We start from the raw sequence: 23,744 nt of genomic DNA, 5'->3' as shown, positions 1-23,744 counted from the left end.
TCACAGGTCTTCTGCAGCCCTCACAATTCCTACACAATCAATATTACACATGTCAGTAACATTAGTTAAAAAAATGAACTAGAACTTAAAATAAATACCCTTTTTAATGATAAATATCTTAGAATAAAGCATGTTTCTATAAACTAATGTTATTGTAAGAGACAACACCACAGTTAGTGAGCTTTCATTATAAGATGTGAAATATTTGGGGAGGGCTTCAGGCAGCATTAAGTATTCTGATGAGGTGAACAAGCACAGCTGCCACTCACCCCCTTGGCTCTGTCAGCCTCCTCAGCACACAGAAACCAAGTGGTCACTGGGAAAGGAGCTCCTCAGAGATCTGCAATTGCTGCTTGACCTGCAACTGAAAAGCAAGTGCTTTGCTCACTAGATCTATTAGCCCTTTGACTTCATTCATTCACTGGGCTGATATAAATACATTGCTAAAGTCAGTGATTAATTCAATTTCTCTGGTGAGAGTGATAAATTCTTGAAGCCTCTAGAATGACTATCCATGGAGGTTCCAAAACATAACTGGAACATATCTAACAAAACATATCTATCATTTTTAGTTAGAAATCTGGCAAGGGCCACTAAGTTGTTGTTTCTTTTTTCCCTCTTCAACTTCTCTCCCAGAATAATCTTTTCTTGCTGCACCATAGTTTAATGTAACATAGACACCAAACTTACCACCATCTCTATCCATTTTTATTCAGTCATCTTTGTGCTGGAAGCCTGTTCAATAAATCAACACCTTTCCATTTCTTTCCTGTGCTTTCCAGGTCTGACATCAACACAACAGCTGAAACAGGAGTTTACTGTTCTCCTAAAGGAACAAGGCTTCCCTCAGCTTAAGGAGTCAGACAACCTCAAAGAGAGGAAGAAACCCCAAACCACCTTTGCACACACTGCTGAATTCTCCCCTGGACAGAACCAACAGATTTTTTAAGTTGTCGAAGATGTCAGTGTGTAACAAGGAGTCTGGAAAGCATTCTGACAAAAACAAGGGGAATCTGACCTGACAGTCCATTGCTTTTACATGAAAAATGCCATCTTTTTTCCTTCTGTATTTCTGATCTATTACATCTTGGCATCTTCTGGTCCAAGTATGGCACTGTGATGAAAACACTGTACAAAGCAAGTTTCCAAACTAGAAACAGAAGTTTCTTTCCAATCATGTGGACAATTTTCTTCATTTATAATCAGACAGAGAATATATAGAGTCAGTTTTGTAAATTAGGGTTGTGTTAATCAAACAAGGACCTCATAGCTGGATACAATGGAGTAAACAAACCCAAATTTTGGGACTGTTTCTAAAGGCTTCCTTCTCTGCTTAAGTCTCATTCTGAGAAAAGAAGGAATACCTTTACAAGTACTACAATCAATTCTAGCTTTGCATGCTGGAAATTACACATGTAAGAGACAGGCACTATCTGCTAGTTCACTCATCTCAGCTGCCTTCAGCTTTGGTTCCAAACACCAAAAATGCCACTAAACCCCACAGAACTCTGAAAAATATGCAAAGGAGAGTATTTCACTTTTGAAGGTGCTGGTAATGCTGACGTTCATTTTCAGTGCACACTGAACAGTTGCAGCTTAGTCCTAAGAAATGAGCAAGAGCATTTTCACTCATGCATATGCTTATATTTACAAACAAATTCTTCCCATTTATGCCAATTGCTAAAAATTATTAATTTAGTTTAAAATTTCTGATTAAAAGTCAAACATTCAACAATCTTGTAAGTCCAAGCTTATTTGAAAGCTGGCAACAAATTGGAAGGATATGGTGTTGAAGTCAAACTAAAAAAAAAAAAATTAAAATATAGATATCTATAATTTCTTTGTTTGCCATTTTCAACAGTGACACACATTTTCTAGTACCTTCAGCTCAGTGAACAATTAGATGTGGGCAGAAGAAGCTTCCTTGCAGGAGCTGCACTGCACAGCTGCCTGAGCAATGGCCAACAACAACCTGAGCTCCCATCACTCGAAGGCTGCCTTCTGACAGCCTGCATTTCAGTGATGGAAAGCATGATCCTTCCTACACAGTATGCACTGCACTATGCATTTAGTCCTTGGAGAGCTTTCAGAATGAAAAGACCATAATTATTACTACCATCATTATTATTAATGAAAAATACACATGTAAAATTAGGTTTCGAACACAGTGTTTTATAGCCCCTATTTGTCTCTGTGGACACAAGCCATAATGGCTTTAACAGACCTTTAACACTCACTGACTAATTAATCTTTACACTCAGGACCCAGCACTGAGTTTTATTCAGTGAGGAGCAGAAAATAGCATCTGTGGATTGGGCTTGCAAGGTCCACTGCATGAATAAATTGACAGGCTACAGGAAGAGTTGGCATTAAACAGCTCCTCTCCTCCCCTCAGTACTCCTGTAAGAGCCTTCACCAGCCACTGAAGCTTCTCTTCACAAACTCCTCACATACAATTTATTTTTATTTCCTGAAGTGACTCTTTCAACCTTACAGGGACTCAGTCTTCCAAGTACGTTGACACTGATAGGAAAAAAAAATTACAGGGACTAGATATCACTTTAAAATAGAACTGCATTCCCTACACAACCAAAGTATGCACCAGAAAATTCAGTTTGACTATGGAGAGCACAAACGAACCATACAAATTAATAGACCTCAGCAATTTGTCAGAAAAACCTTTAGGCTTCCATTTCCAACTCAGACAGGTTCTAAATATGAAAAAGCACAAAGAAATATTCTGGAAAAAGAAAGCACAAAGAGAAAATACACCACACAATTTCTTAATAGAATAAATTCAATCTTTGCTCCTCTTAAAAGAATTTTAAAGGTATTGTAAAAGAATAAGCATATAAGGGTAAATTTCCCTCAGCTCATTTGCATGACACAGTTATAGTCAATACAGCCTACCCAGAGTCCTGCCTTACTTTTGCTGTAAAGCCAGGCAACCAGAACACCATCTTCAGTTACAAAAAATAAAGTATGTGTTTACTAGTCAAGTCCCAGTGGTAGAGACTTCATCAAGATGAAATTACCAAGTATTCTGATTTTTTCCCAGTATAGGTAAACCCTGGTAACACTATGAAATTCCACATCATGGTATCCGTTTCATTCTAAGAAGCTAACCTCAAGAACAGCTTAATCCATTTCTTCTATACATAAAATGACATTAGGAACCAAGCCTTGTGAGCTGTAGCACAGTCAGCAGCAATGATAGTACAGCACTCATTGTGAGAGTCAAAAAAACCATCCCTAGGCTGTTACTTTAGCCAGGAAGGTCACAGATGAGTTATGGTGTATTTCTTACAACAAAGCATTTATTTCTCTGTATGCCTGTAGAGATAATACTTGTCAGATTAGCTCTTTTTCTTTGGAATTCCTCACCACTGGTGTAGCGAGTCTGTGTTTCCCAGCAGAGGGCTATTAATTAAAGTCCAGTAGGACTCAAATCGGAGCTTATTAATGGTTGGATGGACCCAAGTGAAAACACATCTGCTCCCACACCTCAGTCTCCTCTCCTTGTTTTTCCTCACTTACTGAAGCACATTTTCAGTTTCCCACCATAAATTCCATGAAATCCTCCCTACCAATGAGCCATATTCTACTCTCAAGCCACCTCTAAGTGATTTCTCAAGCTTAAAAAAAGGACAGGGAGGTGAAACAACTAGGAAACAAAATCCTCATCTGCCAGCATTTGATCAGTTACAGCTTATGGTTTTATCTCCCCAAACATTTTCCCATTATTAAAAAAAAACGGAGGGCTTGCAATGCTCTATGTATCAGTACATGTTAAAAAAAAAGACTTCAGAATTTAATAGGATTTTATAGGGACTCAGCTTTGTGAATTACAATCATATAAAAAAACTCTAAAGTAATTTCTATTTGATTTGAATCCATTTACGTATGGCAATATCTGCTATAACCTGACAGGAACAGTCCAGCTGAAATTGCAAGGACATGAAACCGGGAGTTGGCTTCCTTCCCACTTAACCTGCAATCCTCTCAAGTGGGGGAGGAAAGTTACCAAGCACTGTGTAATCCTTCCCTCCTGCTTTAGAATTAAAAGAAACCCTGGTATGAAAAAATATCCATTAGATTAATTTTTACCCAGATTAACCATTTACTCAAAGGTCACATGTAGGCTGAATTCCAAACCAACAGCATGTTATACATCTCTTTTAAAGGCAGTATGGTGCAGAAACAGTCCCTTTGTGAACTGCTACATTGCGTCCATCAGGACTGAAACAGCCCCTGCCCTGTGCATCAGAAAACTTTAAACACAGGGAAAACACAATTCCAGCATAAGAAACACTGGGGAAAAAAGCAGCCATGTAATTCCAGTCTTTTAGTCCACCTCAGCAAAAACATAAAAAAATAAACCACAACATAGCACTTCTATGATCCCACATATCATGAAGGGCATGGCTCAAGACAGAAAAGGGAGGCAGGTCAGTATTAAACCATAGACTTGACTTCTGCCTTCCTACCACAGCCTGACCTTCCTTGGGATGCAGTTTCCTGGCTGGGGAAGAACAAGTTAATGGCTGCTGTGAACCTACAACTGCATTACACACAGTCCTAAGTGCTGCAGGACTGGATCAGGCGTACCTTGATTCCTTCTGCTTCACGTACAGGAACTGAAAAGAGGCAGCGACCCTTGGACCTAAGTTTGTTAATGGCACCTGAAAACTGGAAGAGTAATAAGCTTATTCTTCAGGCTAGAAGAGAAATCAATGATAAGTTACAATGTAATGGGCATGGCCAAAAAGTTGGCTTAGATTTCTTGGTTTTGTTACATGTGTTGTGAATAGAAAAAAAAAAAAAATCATCAAATGTCACATAAAATGTGTCAGAACATACACCCTTCATTGAGTATTGCCATTAAGGTGATTACATATTGGACATTTAGTTACTCAGAATATTTTCACTATTATTTGCAAGCACATGAACAAATACTTGCCCCCACCCTCTGCCACCAGTGTCCTGAAGCTGAGCATCATTTGCAGCCACGACTGTTACTGGGAATGGGAGCCTGACTTCTGCTGGGACTTGTGCCTTGTAAAGCCTGACAGCTGGGATCTTTATAAACCTCAATTATCTGTGTTTGTGTCTGGGTAACAATTTAACTGCATAAACTCCAAAAAGTTAAAAAGTGAAGATTAAATACTAAGTATACCTACACAAATGCAGATTTTTAGCAATGTAATAGCTTTTACTTTGATGTAACGGCTTCCAAAAATCAACTAATGAAACTGAAGTAAGGTCACTAAAATAATGAATAAAAGTGAATTAATGCAGTTTAAGCAGTATTTTAAAGCCACATGACTATTTTTTTCCTTAGGATCTTCATTTAGATACACCTATCCTTTAATTTTCTTCGTGGCACTGATAATTACAAGCACTGTCCCCATGTAAAACGTTTCAACTTTCATAAACATTTTTAAATTAGACTATGTATGAATGGGGTTGTTTTGTTTGACCGTGAACATTTCAAATTACCTCGATTTAAAAAATCTTCTTGCATTCATTTTTTTCTGAAGTTCCATGAATTCTAAAGACTTCACCCTGTGGTGCAAAGTTACCTGAGGATAACTCATCTTTTCTTGCATTCTCAAGAAATGGATAAGGAAAGGATAAGGAAGCTCCTCTCCACAGACAGATCAGGCTGGCCACCACACATATATGCATATTTTTCCCATATTTAAACTAAATAATACTTTGTGAATATACTGAAAAATCACACAGAGAAAAGATTCCTATGATTACCCCTGTGTTACAGATCAGAAGAAAGAAGGATTATTGACCAAAGGACAACAACAAACTCAACCCTGTATTTTCACTTCATGTTTTAAATCAAGGTTGCTCCATAATTTTCTAGAAGGAATGTTTATTTTGACAGGGAGATGTACCCTGAATTTCAGGAAACCAGAAACTCATCTTGTTACAGGTTTTTTTTTAATTAATGCAATGAAAGATTTACAGTGCTTAGAATGATATAATAATATGAATAAACCCATCTAGAAGACTTAGCTACTTTTTTTTTTTCCTTTTTGCTTAACACTGTAAAAATTGCTCATGGGACTGCAAATTATATTGGTACAAGCAATGTAAGTTGTTATCAATAACAGTATTAGAAAGAATCAAGTGACCACAACAGCATACTCCAAATACAATTTTTCTTGCACACTTGAACCATGAAGGAACTCATTGACTATTATGACAAAAATTCCTCTGATACAGGCCAAGAGTGGCAGAAAATCTTGTGCTGGAGCTTCCCAGTGTGAAGGGGGCACATCCACGTCATGGTGCACATGGTCTCTTTCCTCAGGAAACAAGGAGATCCATGCTCTGCTCAGGGTCTGCACTCTACCTGTGGCCTTTTCCCAACAGAAAAGGATTTAAATTAGATCTGGCACCATAGGACACTCCAAGGAACACAGTACCACTGTCATGGACCCTGTGGTCCATGTTCTGAGTAACACTTCCAGGATCGATAAAAAATTCTGTCTCTGGAATAGATCCTCCACAGTGAAGCCTGGGTTTAGCCAACATGCAAAGTCTCCAAACATGCTCAAATACTACTGACATTTTTCTAGGAGTCACCCTAGGGAGATAATAAACCTGGATTCACAATGAAAGACATGGTTATCACTGACTTCTGAGATGTTATTCACACTTAAAGTCAGAGTCAGATGACTCACTCCTAAAAAATTGTGCAAATTCAGGTCATTTTTCCTCTTCTCCCATTCTCCCTTTTATTTCACAACTCATACCTAAGGTGTAAGACCCCTCACTGAGCCTCCACTATTGTCTCTCTTGATGCCTACCTTTCCTATTTCTTTGACTGTCTTTTGTTCTCCCCAATCCAGCAGTTTCAGACATCTTTATTAAATAAATTACATTAATAAATCTGCTTGAACAGGAGTAATTATTATGTTAATAAAACCCAGTAAAAATATGCCTTTGACTTCACCTTTGTATTTTTAAATTCTATTTTCTAACAAATAAAGCACTCTAATCTTTATTTTTCTAAATTATTATTACCGTTTTTGTGAGGGATAAAATAAATATGCATTTTCCAGAAACAACAGAAAATTAGATGAAAACAAGACACATAGAATTAACTGAAGTGGAACTCTCCCTTTTGATGGATGGCTTGAAGTTTCACTAATCAGAGAAGTTTGCAAAATAATTTCTGATTAGTTGAGAATACATGCTACACAGACAACAGAAAGGGAAGAAAAAAACCAAGAGTGGAAATATTAGCTAATATAAATAAAAATGGATTACTAATCTAAGTGCAAAGATTTTTTGCCTTTTTCAGCTCACAATGTTATTCATGCCCCTGAGCAACTCACTTAATCTTTTTTCTCCTGCACTTTGTCTGTAAAATGGGAATGAAGCAACATCATTTATCCCACTGGCGTAATATGTGAGTTAGAGTAAGACAAAAATATAACAAAATCCAAACATCTCAATTATTTAAATAGGATTTGGTACATCAGAATGACATATATAATCTTTGCTTTTGTTCTCTTCAGGAAAAAAACCCCTATGAATTACTTAAAATCGATACATTTTTCATTCTTAAGCATTTCACCTCTGTCTTCTTCCATTTTATATCATTTTCAGCTACATAAAAGATGAACTAGAGGCATTTCAAGTTGTTTTTCTTAGACTTTAAATCTTGGGTAACTTCTTATTTATCACCTTTCACCACAAATTAACATGCACATCAAGACAAGTTCATTATCATTGAGAGGCCTGTTAAATAGATGAAAAAAGAATTGCATCTTAAAGTGCCCTGGATTATCTACTGGTATTCAGTGATGAATAATTTTGTAGTTCATAATAATCAGTTTGCTTTTCTTCCTTTCTAATTGAAAACTCTGAAAGTAAAATTTATTTTCTTAGTAAATAAATGCTCATTGTCAGAAACTACAATAACATTTGGTTTCAGAAGGTAAGAACAATGTCTATATAAAATAAATAGTAAATGAAATTATATACATAAAACTATTATATGTATATATATGACACAATCTAGAAGAATAAAATACTACATTCTTATGGAAGAAATAAAGCCAAGCTCAGCATATCTTGTCCTGCTGACATGAAATTTCACCTCCCATTAGGAAAATGGTATTTGCTGTAACACAGCCCAAACACAGGAGAACTGAAAAGTGAGAAGAAAATTCAAATCCATGGAAAGTACTGGCAGCCAAACAGACCCAAAATCATTGTAATCAAGCATGAATATTGTCATAATGAAAATGCTAAAAAATAAAGTGACAGCTTTGTACTGAGAACTCAGATATACCATGGCTATTAATTATTTAGGGTTAATTACTGGAGGGAAAAAGAATTTAAAAAGGCACTATCAGCACAGCACTTCAAGCTCCAGTCTCTTAGAGTTCAGTCACACACATGACAAATACAGACTGCAAGAAAAAAAAGAAAATTTAAATGGGGAAAGACGACACCACAAGCACAATTCCAAATTCATCCAGGGCTGTGCAAACACTGCCTGGTGTGTTCTGAGCTTGAGAAGAGCAGTGAATAAAGCACCACACATTCTGCCTCAAAAAAACGCAGGTGCCTCAGTACCTTTTTTTTTTATATCTCAGTATTAATTTTGATAAAAGCTCGTTCCAAAAGTTCTGCTAATGCTTTCTCTTCTTGCTGCTTCTGCCCAGAGTTAACACCCTAAAGCTGACACCTTTTGTTCTTTAGCCTCTTTCAGCATTGCTCCTGACCAGCCTTGTTTGATCTTCTCTTTATCTTGCTAACTCTCTTCCCCATCAATCCACATATCTGAAAATTTACTTTACCTTTTTAACATGGAAGATACTCTATGTCACTTCTATTAAATTCACTAGTTTTTTTTTTGTTTTTTTTTTTTTTTTTTTTTTTTTTTTTTTTTGGTTTTTTTTTTTTCTGTGATTTTTTTTTTCTAGTCAGTATCATTCTGCACAGGTTAGATGTCTTTAAGAAAGGACCACTGAGATAAAAAAATCAGAAGAAAATGTAATTGAATAGTGAATCTAGAGATAAAAAGAAAAAAAAAACCACAAATGCATTCAAAATATTTTGCCAAGATTCTTGCAAAGATTTCATTGAGAGAAAAAAAAAAATAGAAAATTTGACAGACACACTCTACCACCTGCATATCCAAAAATATCTAAGGATTTCAGCAGAAATATAAAACTTCAAGCATAACAGTCTCCTTGACAGTAAGACAAGAAGCCACTTTCCACAAGTGCCCTCTCTCCCCTCATCTGCATTTCAGATTATGCCGTATGTTAATTTACAACCTGGAGTCATAAGAAATTGAAGATAGTCCATAGGAAAATGTTTTTAAGTGAAACAGGAGGAATTTAAATGATAAGAAATCACAGTTTGCCCTCTTATGCAACAGGGTCTACTTCATCCTTTAGCTGCTCACTCTGCTAAAAGATTTCTTTCGGTTCTTTCACGGGGAGGTTTGTGGCTGCCAAAGATCAAGTGCAGAACCAAACCACAGAACTCTCTTCTTAGAGCTGCTGACAACAGAAAAATACTTTTCATTATTTGAGTATTTCAGTATACCTTTCAGGCTGCAGAGAGGTAAATTTTGTGCAGAGATTTAGCCCAACTTCACCCACTGTCTTGAAAGCTGAAGTGGTAGAGGCCTTTGAGAGCCATCATCTCTGTCAGACGTCCTCTTTCAAGAACAAACAATAAATGAAGTACTTACTTCAGTCATTTTCTTACATACGAACAAGATAAATTTAAGCCAAACAATTTGGCTTTTTTTCCCTCCCCCCAGGAATACTGCAGAGCATTAAGTAAATTATACTGCTGGACTAAATGTAGTAAACATATGAGGTACAATACATCTTGTTTTAAAAAAAGCATGTTTGCTATTCACTGACACTACCAATAACTTTGAGTCTGTTTCCTTGCTAAGTAGTCATATGACCTCCAGAGACATAGATTTTAATTCCTGTTTTGAAAACAGTACCATAAATGTGTCCAGGGGCTTAATTTATTTAATCATTTGTGGAAATTTACTGTGCATTTCTGTAACAGCATTTTTGATATGCAACTATAACTCCTCTCTTGCAGCACATTATTCCCATCACCTGAGGAGGATCTAAGGTAAATCTCTATCAGTTTGAGCCATTTATTTGTTTGCAGATCCCTGGTGCAAAGACAAGTAAACAAGCCTTTCCCTGCCTCACAAATATACTAAGAACTGTATTTTCTTTACTATCTGAAATGGTCCCTCTTTTGATCTGAATAGGAGGGTTGCCCAGAGGGTTCCCTTCCACGGAAATTTCCAAGGCCAGGCGGGATAGAACCTGAGCTACCTGGTCTGGTGGAAGGGGTCCCTGCCCATGGCAGGGGGCTTGGAATGAGATGATTTTGATGTCCCCTCCAACCCAAACCATTCTATCAACTTCAACTTATCAATTTCACCTGTTCCAACTACAGCTTAAACACTGAGAATAAAAAAACCCCAAGATGCTGGGATAATTAAAATAATTAAAATTAAATTCAAATTAAATTAGAATTCAAAACCATGATATAATAAGGAAAAAGGTAATTTTCAGGGAAAAAATGGAATCTGAATTAAATCCCTATTCTCCACTACTCCACAGCTGAGCAAATGGATATTTTAGATTCAATAACTGCATCAGTACAATTAAACAACAAAACACTTATATATTTGTATATTTTAGAACACAATGTTATATCTGCAAAAAATTACCTCATAATTTCTGGGTTTTTTATTCAAGTCATTCTATTTATTCCGAGTTCTTCCTTTGCCTTCTTATTCTACAGATCATCATCACATCTTAAAATGCCAAAGTTTCTATTTTATAAATATCACACCTGTATGGTTAAGAGGATAAGCTGCCACACTTCTGAAATATTTTTTGAGATGCATTTCCTTGAAGTGAATACTAAGATTCTCAGGAGTAAAAGAGATACTGGAGAAAAACTAGATAAATTCTATTCCATTATGATTTTACAAGCTGTAGACATAATGAGAAAACAGAGAGATCAACAAAAAAAACTCACTCTAAAACAATACGTCAGAGGAATTTTGTTGACAAGAACTGTTCTGCTCATGTAGTGATGGCCACAAAAAACACTACACAGCAAACCCCATGTGGGATAGATACACTGGGATCAAGGTGTAATATTGTTATGCTGTCAAAAAAGGAAGGAAGAAGATGAATTTAAGAGACTGAAATTAAGATGGAGGAGTCTGTCATGCAATAACAGCTTATATGAGTTACAAAGCCATATAAACATAAAAAAGCAAAGCTGACATATTTGATAACCACAAAGGCAGCTTATCCCAAATATACTCTCAATTACAGTCATTCTGCATTACACAGAATGCAAAAACAAGTCCAGGGAAGTGCAGCATCGCAACACCATCTCAGTTTTTATGTTCTTTACGTTGTCAACCTCCCCAGCCTCCTGCCTGGGCGAACAGGAAGGTGTTTTCCTTCTCCTCTCTGTGGGACGAGAAGGCAGTTTGCCCTCTTCCAGCAGTGCCACACCTCCCACCCTTCCCCACACAGGAACACGGCACAGCAGCTCCTTGTGCCCTGACCACCACCTGCAAAACTCAAGGTTTCCTTTGAGGGTGAATTCTCTAAATCCAGCTGAGCCTCAGCTGCGTGGGAGCACCTCTCCGAACCGAGCAGCTGTGGGCAGCGGCCTCCTTCAAACAGACCCCGGGATGTCAAACCAGCCCCTGGGATGTCAAACCAGCCCCTGGGATGTCAAACCAGCCCCTGGGATGTCAAACCAGCCCCTGGGGATGTCAAACCAGCCCCTCATTCGCCTGCTCTGTGGCAGCGCCCCAAACTGCCACGGCACAGGAACAAGAGCTTCATTAGGCTCTGGAAATAGGAAAAACAAGCACAAAGGTTCATCTTACTTCAGAAATGGTAAAGAAACGGGCAAACACAGATGAGAGATTGTTGCACTGAGTCAACAAGCGAGACTCACATAACTGAAGTACTGAAGACATCTAAACCCACAATCTGTTGTGTACACAGTGATTTCAGAGAGCAAATAACATTTCAGTTTTCTGTGCTGTGTTCTGGTTGAATTGTCCACATTTGAGCAATCCTAAATACAAGTGCAGGATTTTTGTCCATATATAACACTAGTTAATATATATTTCCAAGTACCTCAAATTTAATGTTCTTTCTTCTAATTAGACTTCTGCTGGATCTGTAGGCAGTCTTATAAACCACTTTAACCTTAATTTTTCATTATAGAAATTGTAAGTATTCATTAACTTTGGAAGACATGGCATTACAGCTGTGATATATCATTCCTCATATTATTAACAATCTACTTTATAAATTTAGTGCTTGAAGCACATACTGGTAATAATGCCTTACGAGTTTTATTTTTGTAAGAATTTAGAAACAAACTTAACAGGAGCCCACACACTTATTTGCCTAGTCATACACAATTTTATTTTCTGTAATTACTTTAATGTTAGTGTCAAAATATATCTGCAGCAAGTTTAGCAGACACACCAGAAACTAAACCCCAACCCCCCAAAAAGAGAAGCTACGTGGCTAGCACTACTCTTTCCACCTCTCTAACTCTTTGGTAAGATAACTTAAGCAAGAATAAAGTCCAGATTATCACTTTTTTTGTAGTAAACTTTTAGCATATGTAAATAATATTACTCAAAGGTAATACTTTCGCCACAGAGGCTATGTACCATTTTAGCTTTTCTTCAATATCATTCAAATGCCTATAACTATCTCAGGAATACAAAAACTTCAAAAGAAAATCAGATATTGCTATGAAATCAAATTGACTACCATGTATAAAAAGTTTTTTTGGTACCCTAACTACATCATGTGAAAAATTATTATTATATTTATAATATTTAATATATCATCATAAACTGCCAACCTGAAAACATAGTACTCTACTGGAAGTAATTTTAAAAAGTGAATATACAATTCTAGACCAGCTACCACAGAGTAGCCATTTGCTTGAAGGAATAACATTTATGCAATTTGTTCTACATGATGGTCTTTTTTTTTTTTTTTCTTTTTTATTATCTAACATTGCTTCTGGCCTTAGTAGCAAAACCTAAAATACTGGTAATTTTTACTTCAGTATTTAAACAAATGGAGTTGATTAATGCATTTGAGAAGACAAAGTTGTACTGAACTGAGTCATCTGCAACTGAGCCTCTACCATTTCATATAATCAAATATGATTATGAATATCAATTTCATATTCAAAATTTCCACTTGTTTCCACAGACAGCTTGCTCTCTTCTAGGTAAAACTGACCACAGGCTATTCTGTGGTTTTCACATGGAATAGTGGAAAAAATACAGCTGATGTTAGCCAGCTGCTCAAATTCTCTTAGCATTAGACATTTCTTTGTATTCTACAAGTGCTGGTGGAACTGCAAAACAAAACTCCTCAGCTGCAGTGATTGGTGCCATGCCTTTGTACAAGAAAATTTCTGTAAGGTTTAGGTGACACGTGCCTTTGGAAAAACATGCCAAGAGAAGAAACACAGCAAAGAGCAAGCACCCAAAGTTAGGAGTGGATAAATGAGACAATAAGAAAAGAAGGAATATGAGAGTGAGGATAGGTTGCTAAAAGACGTCTAACAATACCAGGACTGGCAAGGCATACCTGGGCTCAGAACATGGATAGAGGAACAATGCTAGGAATAAAACATATAGAGATACTGGCAAGTTCTTCCAAGCAGATTGGTTTTTAAGCCGAGGAAGAATCTTGAAAGCAATCAACAGAAGACCAAGACTCAGCATTCAAAATTACACTGGACAAACTACACTGAAGAGACATTTCAGCAGTGATGATCAAACTGTTGCAATCCTCTTCAAACAACTGTCTTACTTTGTGCAAGTGGTGATTGTCATAAGGAATACTCTTGACTGTTTAAGAAAACAGAGTCCAGCAGCATCATCAAAAGCAATTCTAGCTACACATAAGCAAGAAAACAGGACTGCCTTCACTGCTCTGTCAAGAACAGTTTCAAGTGTTAAACTCAGTTTGTAACATCCAGATCTTGACTAAAGTTTAGGAAAAAGAATAGGTCTTAAGTTTTCCACAACATTTCTTTAGGTGAGTGATTTATTCCTCCATTTTCTGGACTTTCTCAAATTCAGCTAAAATAAGATCTCTTTACTTTTCACTGTATTATGAAGAAACAGCCAACTAGTTTTTTGAGCTTTCTGCATCCATTTTAACAAGTTTCTACCACACACAAACATCTGAGTCCCACTCCACCTCCCGTATTAGCAGCAGCATTCCTCAGAGAGGCTTTTCTCCAAGCAGTTTTAAAAATATATTTTTTTCTTTCTGAATTAAACAGGATGCAGAGATTGCCACAAGTGGAGGAGCAGGAATCACAAACCTATAACCCAACTATTCTAAGGAAATGTAAGCAAGTAATTACAAATAAAACTGCTTACATTCATGCAACTTGTTTGGCAACAGCAGCATAGCATAAGGAAAGCTGCTACAATTCATAACAGCATCTTGTAATAAAACAGCTTTATGCATCCCTCTCAAACTGTTTAGTGTTCAAATCTCATCAGATGGCTGAGTAAGCATTACACTTTGGGACAGTAAATCTCTGTTTCCAATATGGTCTGCATTCACAGACACGTACTTCTGCACTCAGTGTAGTCACTTCCAGCTAAGCACTCAAATGGAAAGAAAAAGGCAATCTATAAAGACATCTGCATGCTATTTTGTCTAATCAGCTATCTAGACTCTGAAACCATTTTGGAACCTTAAAGGATGAGCACCTCAAAAGGAACTGACTGCTACCAGAAAAAGCTGATTTGAAGTTGGATTTACAAACAAGAAATAGTGTCAAAGAACCACCTTTATACAAGTCACTGTGTCTTCAGCCTGTCTTTATCCACATCCCTGGGGCATACAGGGCATTGCCATGGTATATTTCAGTTCTATTAGAGACAAACTAAAAGGTAGGAAAGGGTTTAGAAACCACTACCAAGTCGAAATTCATGACAGAAGATGACATTATACAGGCAGATGCTTGAAGAGCTCTGCTTAGATTGACAGACAGCTCACAGAACACACAAATGACTGAACTGCAGCATCTAATTAAATCTGTACAGAAAAACACTGGCTACTGTGGGTTTCCCAATCACACAGAAAAGAGCATCACCAGACCCAATGGCTAAAACTGAAGCCAGTTTCCAAAACCCAGAGAAAAGCTGGCATCTGCTTTTAACATGGAGGCTGAGTTCCCACAGTCACTGCCCATCAGTGGAAATCATGGATTTTCATGATCTGCTTCTACTTCATGCTCTCCTGATGATTCCAGAACTTAAGAATGTGCTTAGTTCAAGGAAAGATTACTGGGATCAGTGTAGAAATAATCTGATGAAAGTTAACGAGAAACCCAAAAGCAGGCCAAGACAGGTAACTGCAGATCCTCTGACCTGGAACTCTGAATCCAGAAACAAATAATATGAAACAAACAGGACAGATGCTGGGCCCTGCTTACCCAATTATACTTCCTTATAATTTTGTTTTTCTACTGATTTATAGACTTTAAATGAATTGGCCATCAGCACTTGGACTCAACTCCAAAGTCCCCATGGTTCTCTAAGGAAGACAATGAGACTTGGATGGTATTTTTATTTGTTTGAAACTTTCCTTATGTTTTTCTTACTGACTGAAGTGTGTGCATTTGGGTCCAGCCACAATATTTTAAAAGCTTCTAGAAATCGCGTAATGCATTGGAGGTGTTAGGAGAACAAACAGGGAGGACAGAGGAAATATAAACAGAGCAATCATCATCATGGATGAACCAGCTGTCCACTGAATCTAGAATTTAGTCCCCAGTAGTAAGACATTTCAAAACAACATGGGGGAAAAAATAAAGCAGAAAAGACAATTACAGAGTAAATAAAAATACACCTAAAACTTGGTCCCAATGCATTTGAGCTGAAAACTGACTCGTGCATTGGAGCAGTGAATACCCTCTGGTGCTTAACCCATCTTCCACACACTCCACTAAAATACAAATATCTAATCCTTTCCTTATTTTTTCTGAAGATGCAGACCTTAAACACATGTGGCATTGGAGAGTTCATCAATGTATAACCCAAAGTAAATGCTGCTGTATGTCAAATATTTGCTGAACTCCATTTTATTTAAATAGTTCTTTCTTCCTGTATCATGAGAAAAGCGGAGAAGGAAAATGGCCTAATTGCTCCTTTACCAGAAAACAAACTTTGGAAGGGTTCTCAAGTTCACAGAAACAAAATTATATTCACTGAAGCAAATTCAGGACTACATATAAAAACTCATTTTCTGGAACCCACCTAGGATGCAGGAACAGAGATGCCCAATTCAAATCCAGATCGAATGTAAAAGCTTTCTAAATCTGACATTTCAATGTTAATAGGTGTATTAGAAAAGAATCTAAGTCTCTCCATCAGTTTGAGAACACTCTCAAGTAATCAAGCCTCCCTTCCAAACACATCTTGCTGAAAACCAGATACTAAAAAATATCAATTGCACCTTTGGAAAACAAGACACCGAAGGTGGAACAAATTTGCAAGATTTGCTAAGTGTTAGCCGTTTTCATTATTAGAATTAATCAAAAATCACTTTCATTTGAAGTATATTTTTTAAAAACTAAAATTATTATTTCATTTCCATGGAGTACATTATTTCCCTTTACAGTAGATTTTAGTATGAGACAGAGCATCCAGAGATGTGTGTAAACAAAGTTCTTAGAAGAGTGTGTGCTCACGTGTGTATGAGAAAATCGAGAAGGGTTTATAGGATCAAAAATTATTATTTTCAGTATCCAAAGTATTAGAATTCTATTACATAGCAGAGTAAAGGGATGAGGCAGGAAAAAATATACCAAAGAAAGGTTTTGTTCAACACCCAGTCAGGCCCCAGCACTACAAGACAAGCAAACATGGCTTTCATTGAGGCACAAGATCTTTTGCTTGGTAGAAATTTGGAACTATGAAGTATAGAAAGCATATTTCCTATTAATTTTCAAGTTCTACTGAAAAGGTATTTGCATGAAAATGGTTATTAAACCTATTTTAGGGCAGACCTGAGGTTTTTAATTTTTTTCTTTTATTCAATGTGTGCTTACTACACTTGAATAACATCTAGTTTTTAGAAGTAATCCTTTTATATGTGGTTTACACAATGTGCACGTAACTTTGCAAATGGTTTTAAAAAATAGAAACTAGTTTAACTTAATCATCAACTAATGAGGAGTCCAGCAGAGAAGCAGTAAAAATAGAAGTTCTTTTTTGAAAGCTATATAAAGGAGCAAAAAAAGAGGAAAAAAGGAGCATAAGTCTATATAAACTTATATACTTGCATCAGAAATCCCTGCATTCCAAGTCTCTCATTTAAACTGTAAACAAATGCTGATTTTAATAATGATCTGTTGTGGGAAACTGCCGAGAATAAAAAGTTATTCCCTGAGAGAAACAGAGAGGAAAAGTTATTCCCTGAGCGTGTGTACAGAGAATTCTCAGATTATGTCTAGCTGTTGTTTATTCTGCAAATACATATTAATATTAGAATAGTACTGGGTTTTCAAGCACTGGTGTTATTAATTATTTCTGGAGTTCCCATCAGATCTGCTCAACTGGTCCAGCAGGTGAGAAGAGATGAAGATGAACCTTTGCTCAGCCCAGGTCAGACTCTCAGGAGGTCTGAGCACCCCAGCACACTCAGCAAAGGGACTCACAATGGATGAAGATAGAAAATGGTGAAATGCCAAGAAAATAGGATGGAAGGGGAACGCAAGGGAAGTGAAAAGGAAGAGATTATCACAACTGATTTAAACTACCACTTGCAAACCAGAGAGCTTGCTGCTCAGAAGGAAAAAAAAGAAATCAAAAGAAAACAAACACACAAACAAAACTAAACCCCCAGACATTACAAACCAAAAAAAAAAAAAAAAAAAAAAAAACCCAAAAAAAACCCCAAATCCAAAACAACATACACAAAATACCAAGAGAAAACAATTTGTGTGTATTTAAAAGAAAGCACCCCAAAGACTGAAGGTCAATGCCATGATGTCTCCCTGAAAATCCACTTTTAAATACATTTTCTTCTGGTTTTTATTGTGACTCAGATCTAATGTACACAAAGTTTTGGTTTAATTCCTGTCTATCAGATCATCTTGCTATTACAGCTCAAAAGGGCACTTGACTGATCTTAGAGTATAAATCGGGGGAGGAATGTTAGGTTTGGGTTTGACTTTCTTACCTTTTCCTTTCTTAAAAGCTTACTGACAGAAGGCTGCCCTAAACATTTGTATTTTTATTTATTTGCTAGTCTAGTAATGCTGCTGCATTGCTCCATTATTAACAACTTCAACACACATGAAAGCACAAATGAAAAGTGCTTTCAGGTTTTTAAATCATGTAATAAAATCTCCCAATCTTTTATGATTTGCGGAGGGAGAGCATAAGGGAGGGAGGTTTTATTCAGCATCTTTCCATTATTAAATAGGGTACACAAATTATATTTTTTTGTTTCTCAATAAGGCCATGCTTTCTAGACAGGAGAAATTGAAGGCAGCTGTTTCACCATAATACATATTTTACACTGCGATTGTGTTTCTCTCAGGTCACCATTAAAACTAAAGCCCTAATTCAGGAGAAGTGGAGGTTCCATGTGTACTGGCTAGAAGAGGAGAGCTGCCTTGAGGCCTTTTCCTGCACAAACCACCCTACACCTGATTTAATGTTAAAGCATCTGCCACGTTGCCTCTACCTCAAATTTCCTTTGGTTATGAAACTGTACAGATATAATGAAAATCAACAGATTGCAGAATGCCACTCAAAAACCTTGCATGACAAAGGAAAACTATAAATGTGCTCTCACTCTAAGGAGAATACATTAAAGAAGTTTTTCTTAATGTATTTAATCCAAATCTATCAAAACATTTCATTTTCAAAAGGTCACATGTCCTGGAGAGAAGTATTAAAATTGTAATTGCCAAAACTCAGTTGGATTTGGAAGGGATACATTAATTTTAACAGAAGAGTTGAGGATGACTCAGGTTTGATGACAAGATGATCAAAGATCTCATTTGGGTGTTATTGGGAGCATGAGCAGTGAGACAAAGCCTGGTCAGCCCAGGCACCTGTAAGAGCAGCTGTGGCCTCTAAGTAGCAGCCCATCAGTCACTGTGAATAGTTAAAATCTTTTAAGTCTGAACAACCTTCATTCCCTCGCAGGAAAATACTTAAACAACCCAGCAAGAACTGTTTCAGATTTCTGAGCTCTGAATATAGTTTTTGTTATTAGCATTTTGCTGACAAACCATGATAAACAAAACTAGAATGAGTGCAACCTTGCCTTAACAGATTTTCCATACCCAGTAACGTACAACAGGCAGCTCCAAACAGCTGTGAGCAGTTCCAGTGGCATGGTCAAACCAAATATTTTGCAGTAAGTAAAAAGTATTTAGCTTTTCTAATAGAAGAGACAAAGTACTGAGGAAAACATCTGCAATTCCTTTAAAAAAATCATGCTTTTTTTCTAACAGAAGAACAAAAACATCTCTAAAGACTATTTTAATCATGTTTATTTCCCATAGAATTTAATCCCATCATAACACCCACTCAAAGTTAGAATAAATTTAAATGTATAAATTCCTACATGTCTGCAGCTGGAAACTGGATGCATGAGATGTAATGAACAGAACTTCCTACTATATGAACCACATCTTTATCTATCTAATGTTAATATAGAAAGTGAGAACAGCTACCAAATCTTAATCTAGATCTACCTGTCACATTTTCTTGAATTTCATGCCAGTAAAACTGTTCAATCAGAAAGATATCCAGCTTTCAAATGCAAAGAATCATCACACTGACTTATTTTCTAAAAAAAATTGCTTTCTAAACTTAACAAAAGCAGGAAAATAAGGAGTTGCTACTCATTATCTAACAAAATATTACTTTGGCTCTCTAAAATAAACACTATTTATTTGACACAACAAAACAAACTAGTAGGGGGAAAAAATAACAATAATAAAAAAAACCCTGAGGTTTCAATTCAGTTACCAACAATTTGCATTCCCCTTTGTAAAGAGGGCAGAGAAGAACACATTAAAAGCAGGGGGAGGATGAACAGTTGTCAAATCAGTAATCAAGAGAAAAAGACCATTATGAAATGCTGAATAATGACCTGCAAACTAAAATGAGACACTTAAGCTGAAGCATCAATCATCCTGATAGGAAAAAGTAATATTTAGATGACTCCTGTACAGTAAAGCAGAACAGACTGCAGTGAAAATGGCTCCAGCAGCTCAGAGGTTTGAGGTGCACTTTGATGCTTTATCTTAGGTAAACACCTCTAAGCAAAGAAAGACCTTCCAAGAACAGAGATTACCCCAGAAAACAGAAGTGGGTGTTTCACAGACCAAGCACAATGCAAACACTCCCACATGTCTGCAGACAAATCTGAGAGAAGCAAGGGATTAGACAAGGGCTTAATTATTAATGGTAATTATTAGATAGTTTGATTGAAAGGGGAAGACAGACACTGACTGCTGTCAGAACGTTTGAAACAAGATGTGTGACATGATACCAGGTATAAGAAACGACCTTCCACTGAAGGATTTCCACAATAAGTGTGGTAACTTCCCATTCCTTGAGCCACAGCAATAGAAATGTGCAGCAGAGAACTATCACATGCTGTTAACAAGCACATCTACAAACCAGAAGAGTTTCTGCGTTTAAATTATGGTACATTTAAATTATGTACCTGATGATTTACCTTCCATTGAGGGAGCACAAAACCTACACATTTGTCCATCAAGCCTGCCTCTATCTTAGTTGGTGTGAACCATAACTGACACTAAACCAAGGCTTTTAATTCAAATGCCATATCTAATCATTGATTGAATGCCAATTTAACCTGGCTATTTGGGCAAGTAAACCACATGATTAAACAGAGTTCCTGTGAAGCAATGTTCACTAATGGTATCAGCACAGAGTCTTACAAGTTCTTGAGACAAGAAAATACCCAAATGAGAATAAAACTATGTGTGTACATTTACAGGTTTTCAAGTAAAAGCATTTACATTTTTAATTCGTTAATCTATTGGACATAGCAAGGACTCTTGTATAAAATAAGAGGTTAATTCCCCTAGCTTACCAGTTCATACAAGCAGGTTATTTCAAACATTAGTTGTAGGCTGCAATGCTCAATTACAGCCAATTACAAAAGGAATTAAATGGGTTTCCTCCTTTTAGTTTTTTATGAGGTCAAGAGTGAGCAATATGGGTGAGCAGTGACCAAATAAAGTCAGAAGAACCACCACTTCCCACAGTTCAGTTACTCAGCATTCAGGAACAGGAAAGGAATTCCAAGGCACCTGATGAATAATGAATGTATGTTGGCCACACGGTTTTTTACCATAACAGTGTTTTAGTTGTCTTTTCAGTACAGATTCTGTGTTAAAGAGAGACACATTTAGGTGAAATGCCATTATCATTTCCAGAATTAACCTAGGAAACAATACCAAGCTAGCACATTGTCTAACCCCAATATCTATGCAAAAGACATCCTCTGGTTAAGGGTCATGGCATTTGTGTCTTTCAGATGTTTTGATCAGTGAATCTCAGTTTACCTCATTTACAAATTGTGAATCTCAGAAGTACCAGAACTCAGAGAAAAGAAAGAACTTTCTAATTTAGCACAAAGCAGTGGAAATAAGATAATATCCATTCTCCTAGAGCTCTTTCATTAAAACTCCTTGTAGCACTGAGATGCTTTAACAAGGAACAGACCGCCCACCGAGGAGCACCGTAAAAGGAACCAGTCCTGGCTGCAAACATACCTTGTCTTGGAAACTCATCCGACTCCCTGTGCACCAGGTCAGACACTCGATTTCCATAGTGCATCCTGGTGTCGTGGTCATAGGCCTTCAGAGTCTCACTGGAGCTGTAGGACTTCTGGGTGGGCACCCTGCAGTCCTCGCTGTCCAGCGAGGAGCTGGTGTAGCGGCACTGCTTCCCGCAGCGGCCCCGCGTCAGCGAGCGGTGCCTCCTGTCCTTTATGTCCATTATTCTGAGCCAGGCACGGCGCTCCCAGGAGAGCCACTCTTCTGTCTGGGGTCAGTCACTGTCACCTGACAACATGAAAGCATGAGAAAAGAGTAAGTAATGCTGCCACTAGGTTTTGTTTTGTTCTACTTTCCCTGACTTGTCCTTGAAGAACAGTGCGGCACAGATCGAAAAGAAAGGGAAGGCCAACATCATGCATCCTCTAAAAGATTGAAATAATTGACCAGAATGGGTAGGGAGCAAAAAATTGAATGCTGTGGGATAATTGCATTCTATCTAAATTAACAGATAATCAAAGAGTTTAAAAAACAATGATAAAACAATAACACTGTCATCTTTTGATTTTTTGAATGAACGCTGGTAACAACACAGAACTGACAGAACAATATTTGTTTCTGTTATGCAACAGAAGAAAAGTAGACTCACACCAGCTTTAATTATTTCTATTCTTCCTGCAGGAAGGCTTGCAATTAAGACTGAAGCATGCAGGAGAGTTCCAAAGAGATTATTCCTATTCACTGTTAATGCATTACAGAGGTGTACATTATCCTTTAACAACATGTTCACAAGCAGCAGCAACTGATTTTATGGCCCCTGGTTAACATTAATCCAAATCCCTGCTCTGAAGGTGGACAAGGTCTCTCCAGAGGTCCATCCCAGCTCTGACATTCCTGTGTGGCTGTGAGTGTCTGAGCACACTTTGGGGCTTGGCTGCTCTTGGGCACCCCAGAACATGACTGGATGAGCTTCTTCACCCCCCCTCAAGTCAACCAGTTTATCCAACTCAGCACTTGGAGCTCTTGAAAACTGTCTAAATCTCTTCTTGTTCAATGGACCATAGAGTTTTTTACAGTGTGCTTAATTAGGACACCCTTACTGTGGCATATAGACTTTAATATATGCATCGTTAGCATACAAAAACTGCAAAATGAAAGCTACCGTAGAAAGGAAGAAATACAGTAAAAGCACAAACACCCTACCCACTGGGGTACTAATTATTTTCAGCTGGTGTTAGTCTTTCTCTCATGGCATTCTGTGCCCAAGTCTGTGCTTGTCCTGAGAAATCCTCATGACAATTTTTTTTTTTTTCTGGAAATGAAACATTCCCACATTAAAAAAATACTCAGATTTGCTAATAAGCAAAAATTGGAACAAAACATCTTGCTTTTCTCTACATGGCTAAGAAGCTGAAGGATGGTTGGGGTGAATTTAGCTGGGACAGCTGAAGGGCTTTTCCTTGCCCCTGTCCCCTCTCAGTCCAGGTTCCCCCTGCCAAGCCCACCCAGCAGAATGTGCCCAGGCCAGAAGCTTTGCTTAACCCACCAAAGCATTTCAGCAGTGATTCCTTGTGCCACCTCTGCCACCAAGGGAACAAACTGCAGCAGAGGATGATAAAACATGCAGAAGGCAGCCAAGCCTTTCCTTGTGGTAGCTGTTTGCACCTGCAGGAGAAGAGGTCACAGCACTGGCACAAGAATTGGCTAAATCATTGCTTTTTGAAACAGATTATGGCCCTAAGAGAGAATAAATGTACTTGGCCAGAGGAGCTGGTGACCTAGAGAAAAGGTTTCTTGCAGTCATTTATATTTGACATTTAGCCTTGTTGTGGTTTTTGGTTTTTTGG

General features: G+C 37.4%; 1 protein-coding gene across 3 annotated transcripts in view; it reads right to left on the bottom strand.

Moving 5' to 3' along the window:
- The window catches only part of TENM2 (teneurin transmembrane protein 2), a 483,546-nt gene extending 461,426 nt beyond the window's left edge, over positions 1 to 22,120 (bottom strand). For all 3 annotated transcript variants that reach the window (XM_041397945.1, XM_041397946.1, XM_041397947.1), the window contains exon 1: positions 21,895 to 22,120. In XM_041397945.1, the coding sequence (XP_041253879.1) occupies positions 21,895 to 22,120 (226 nt within the window). The remainder of the gene's footprint in view (positions 1 to 21,894) is intronic.
- Positions 22,121 to 23,744: the final 1,624 nt, after the last annotated feature.

The sequence above is a fragment of the Onychostruthus taczanowskii genome, unplaced genomic scaffold (assembly GCF_017590055.1).
Source record: "Onychostruthus taczanowskii isolate IOZ18803 unplaced genomic scaffold, ASM1759005v1 scaffold14, whole genome shotgun sequence".
Classification (NCBI taxonomy): Eukaryota; Metazoa; Chordata; class Aves; order Passeriformes; family Passeridae; genus Onychostruthus; species Onychostruthus taczanowskii.
Note: the sequence above shows the minus strand (reverse complement) of the source record. Positions and strands in the feature narration are given on the sequence as shown.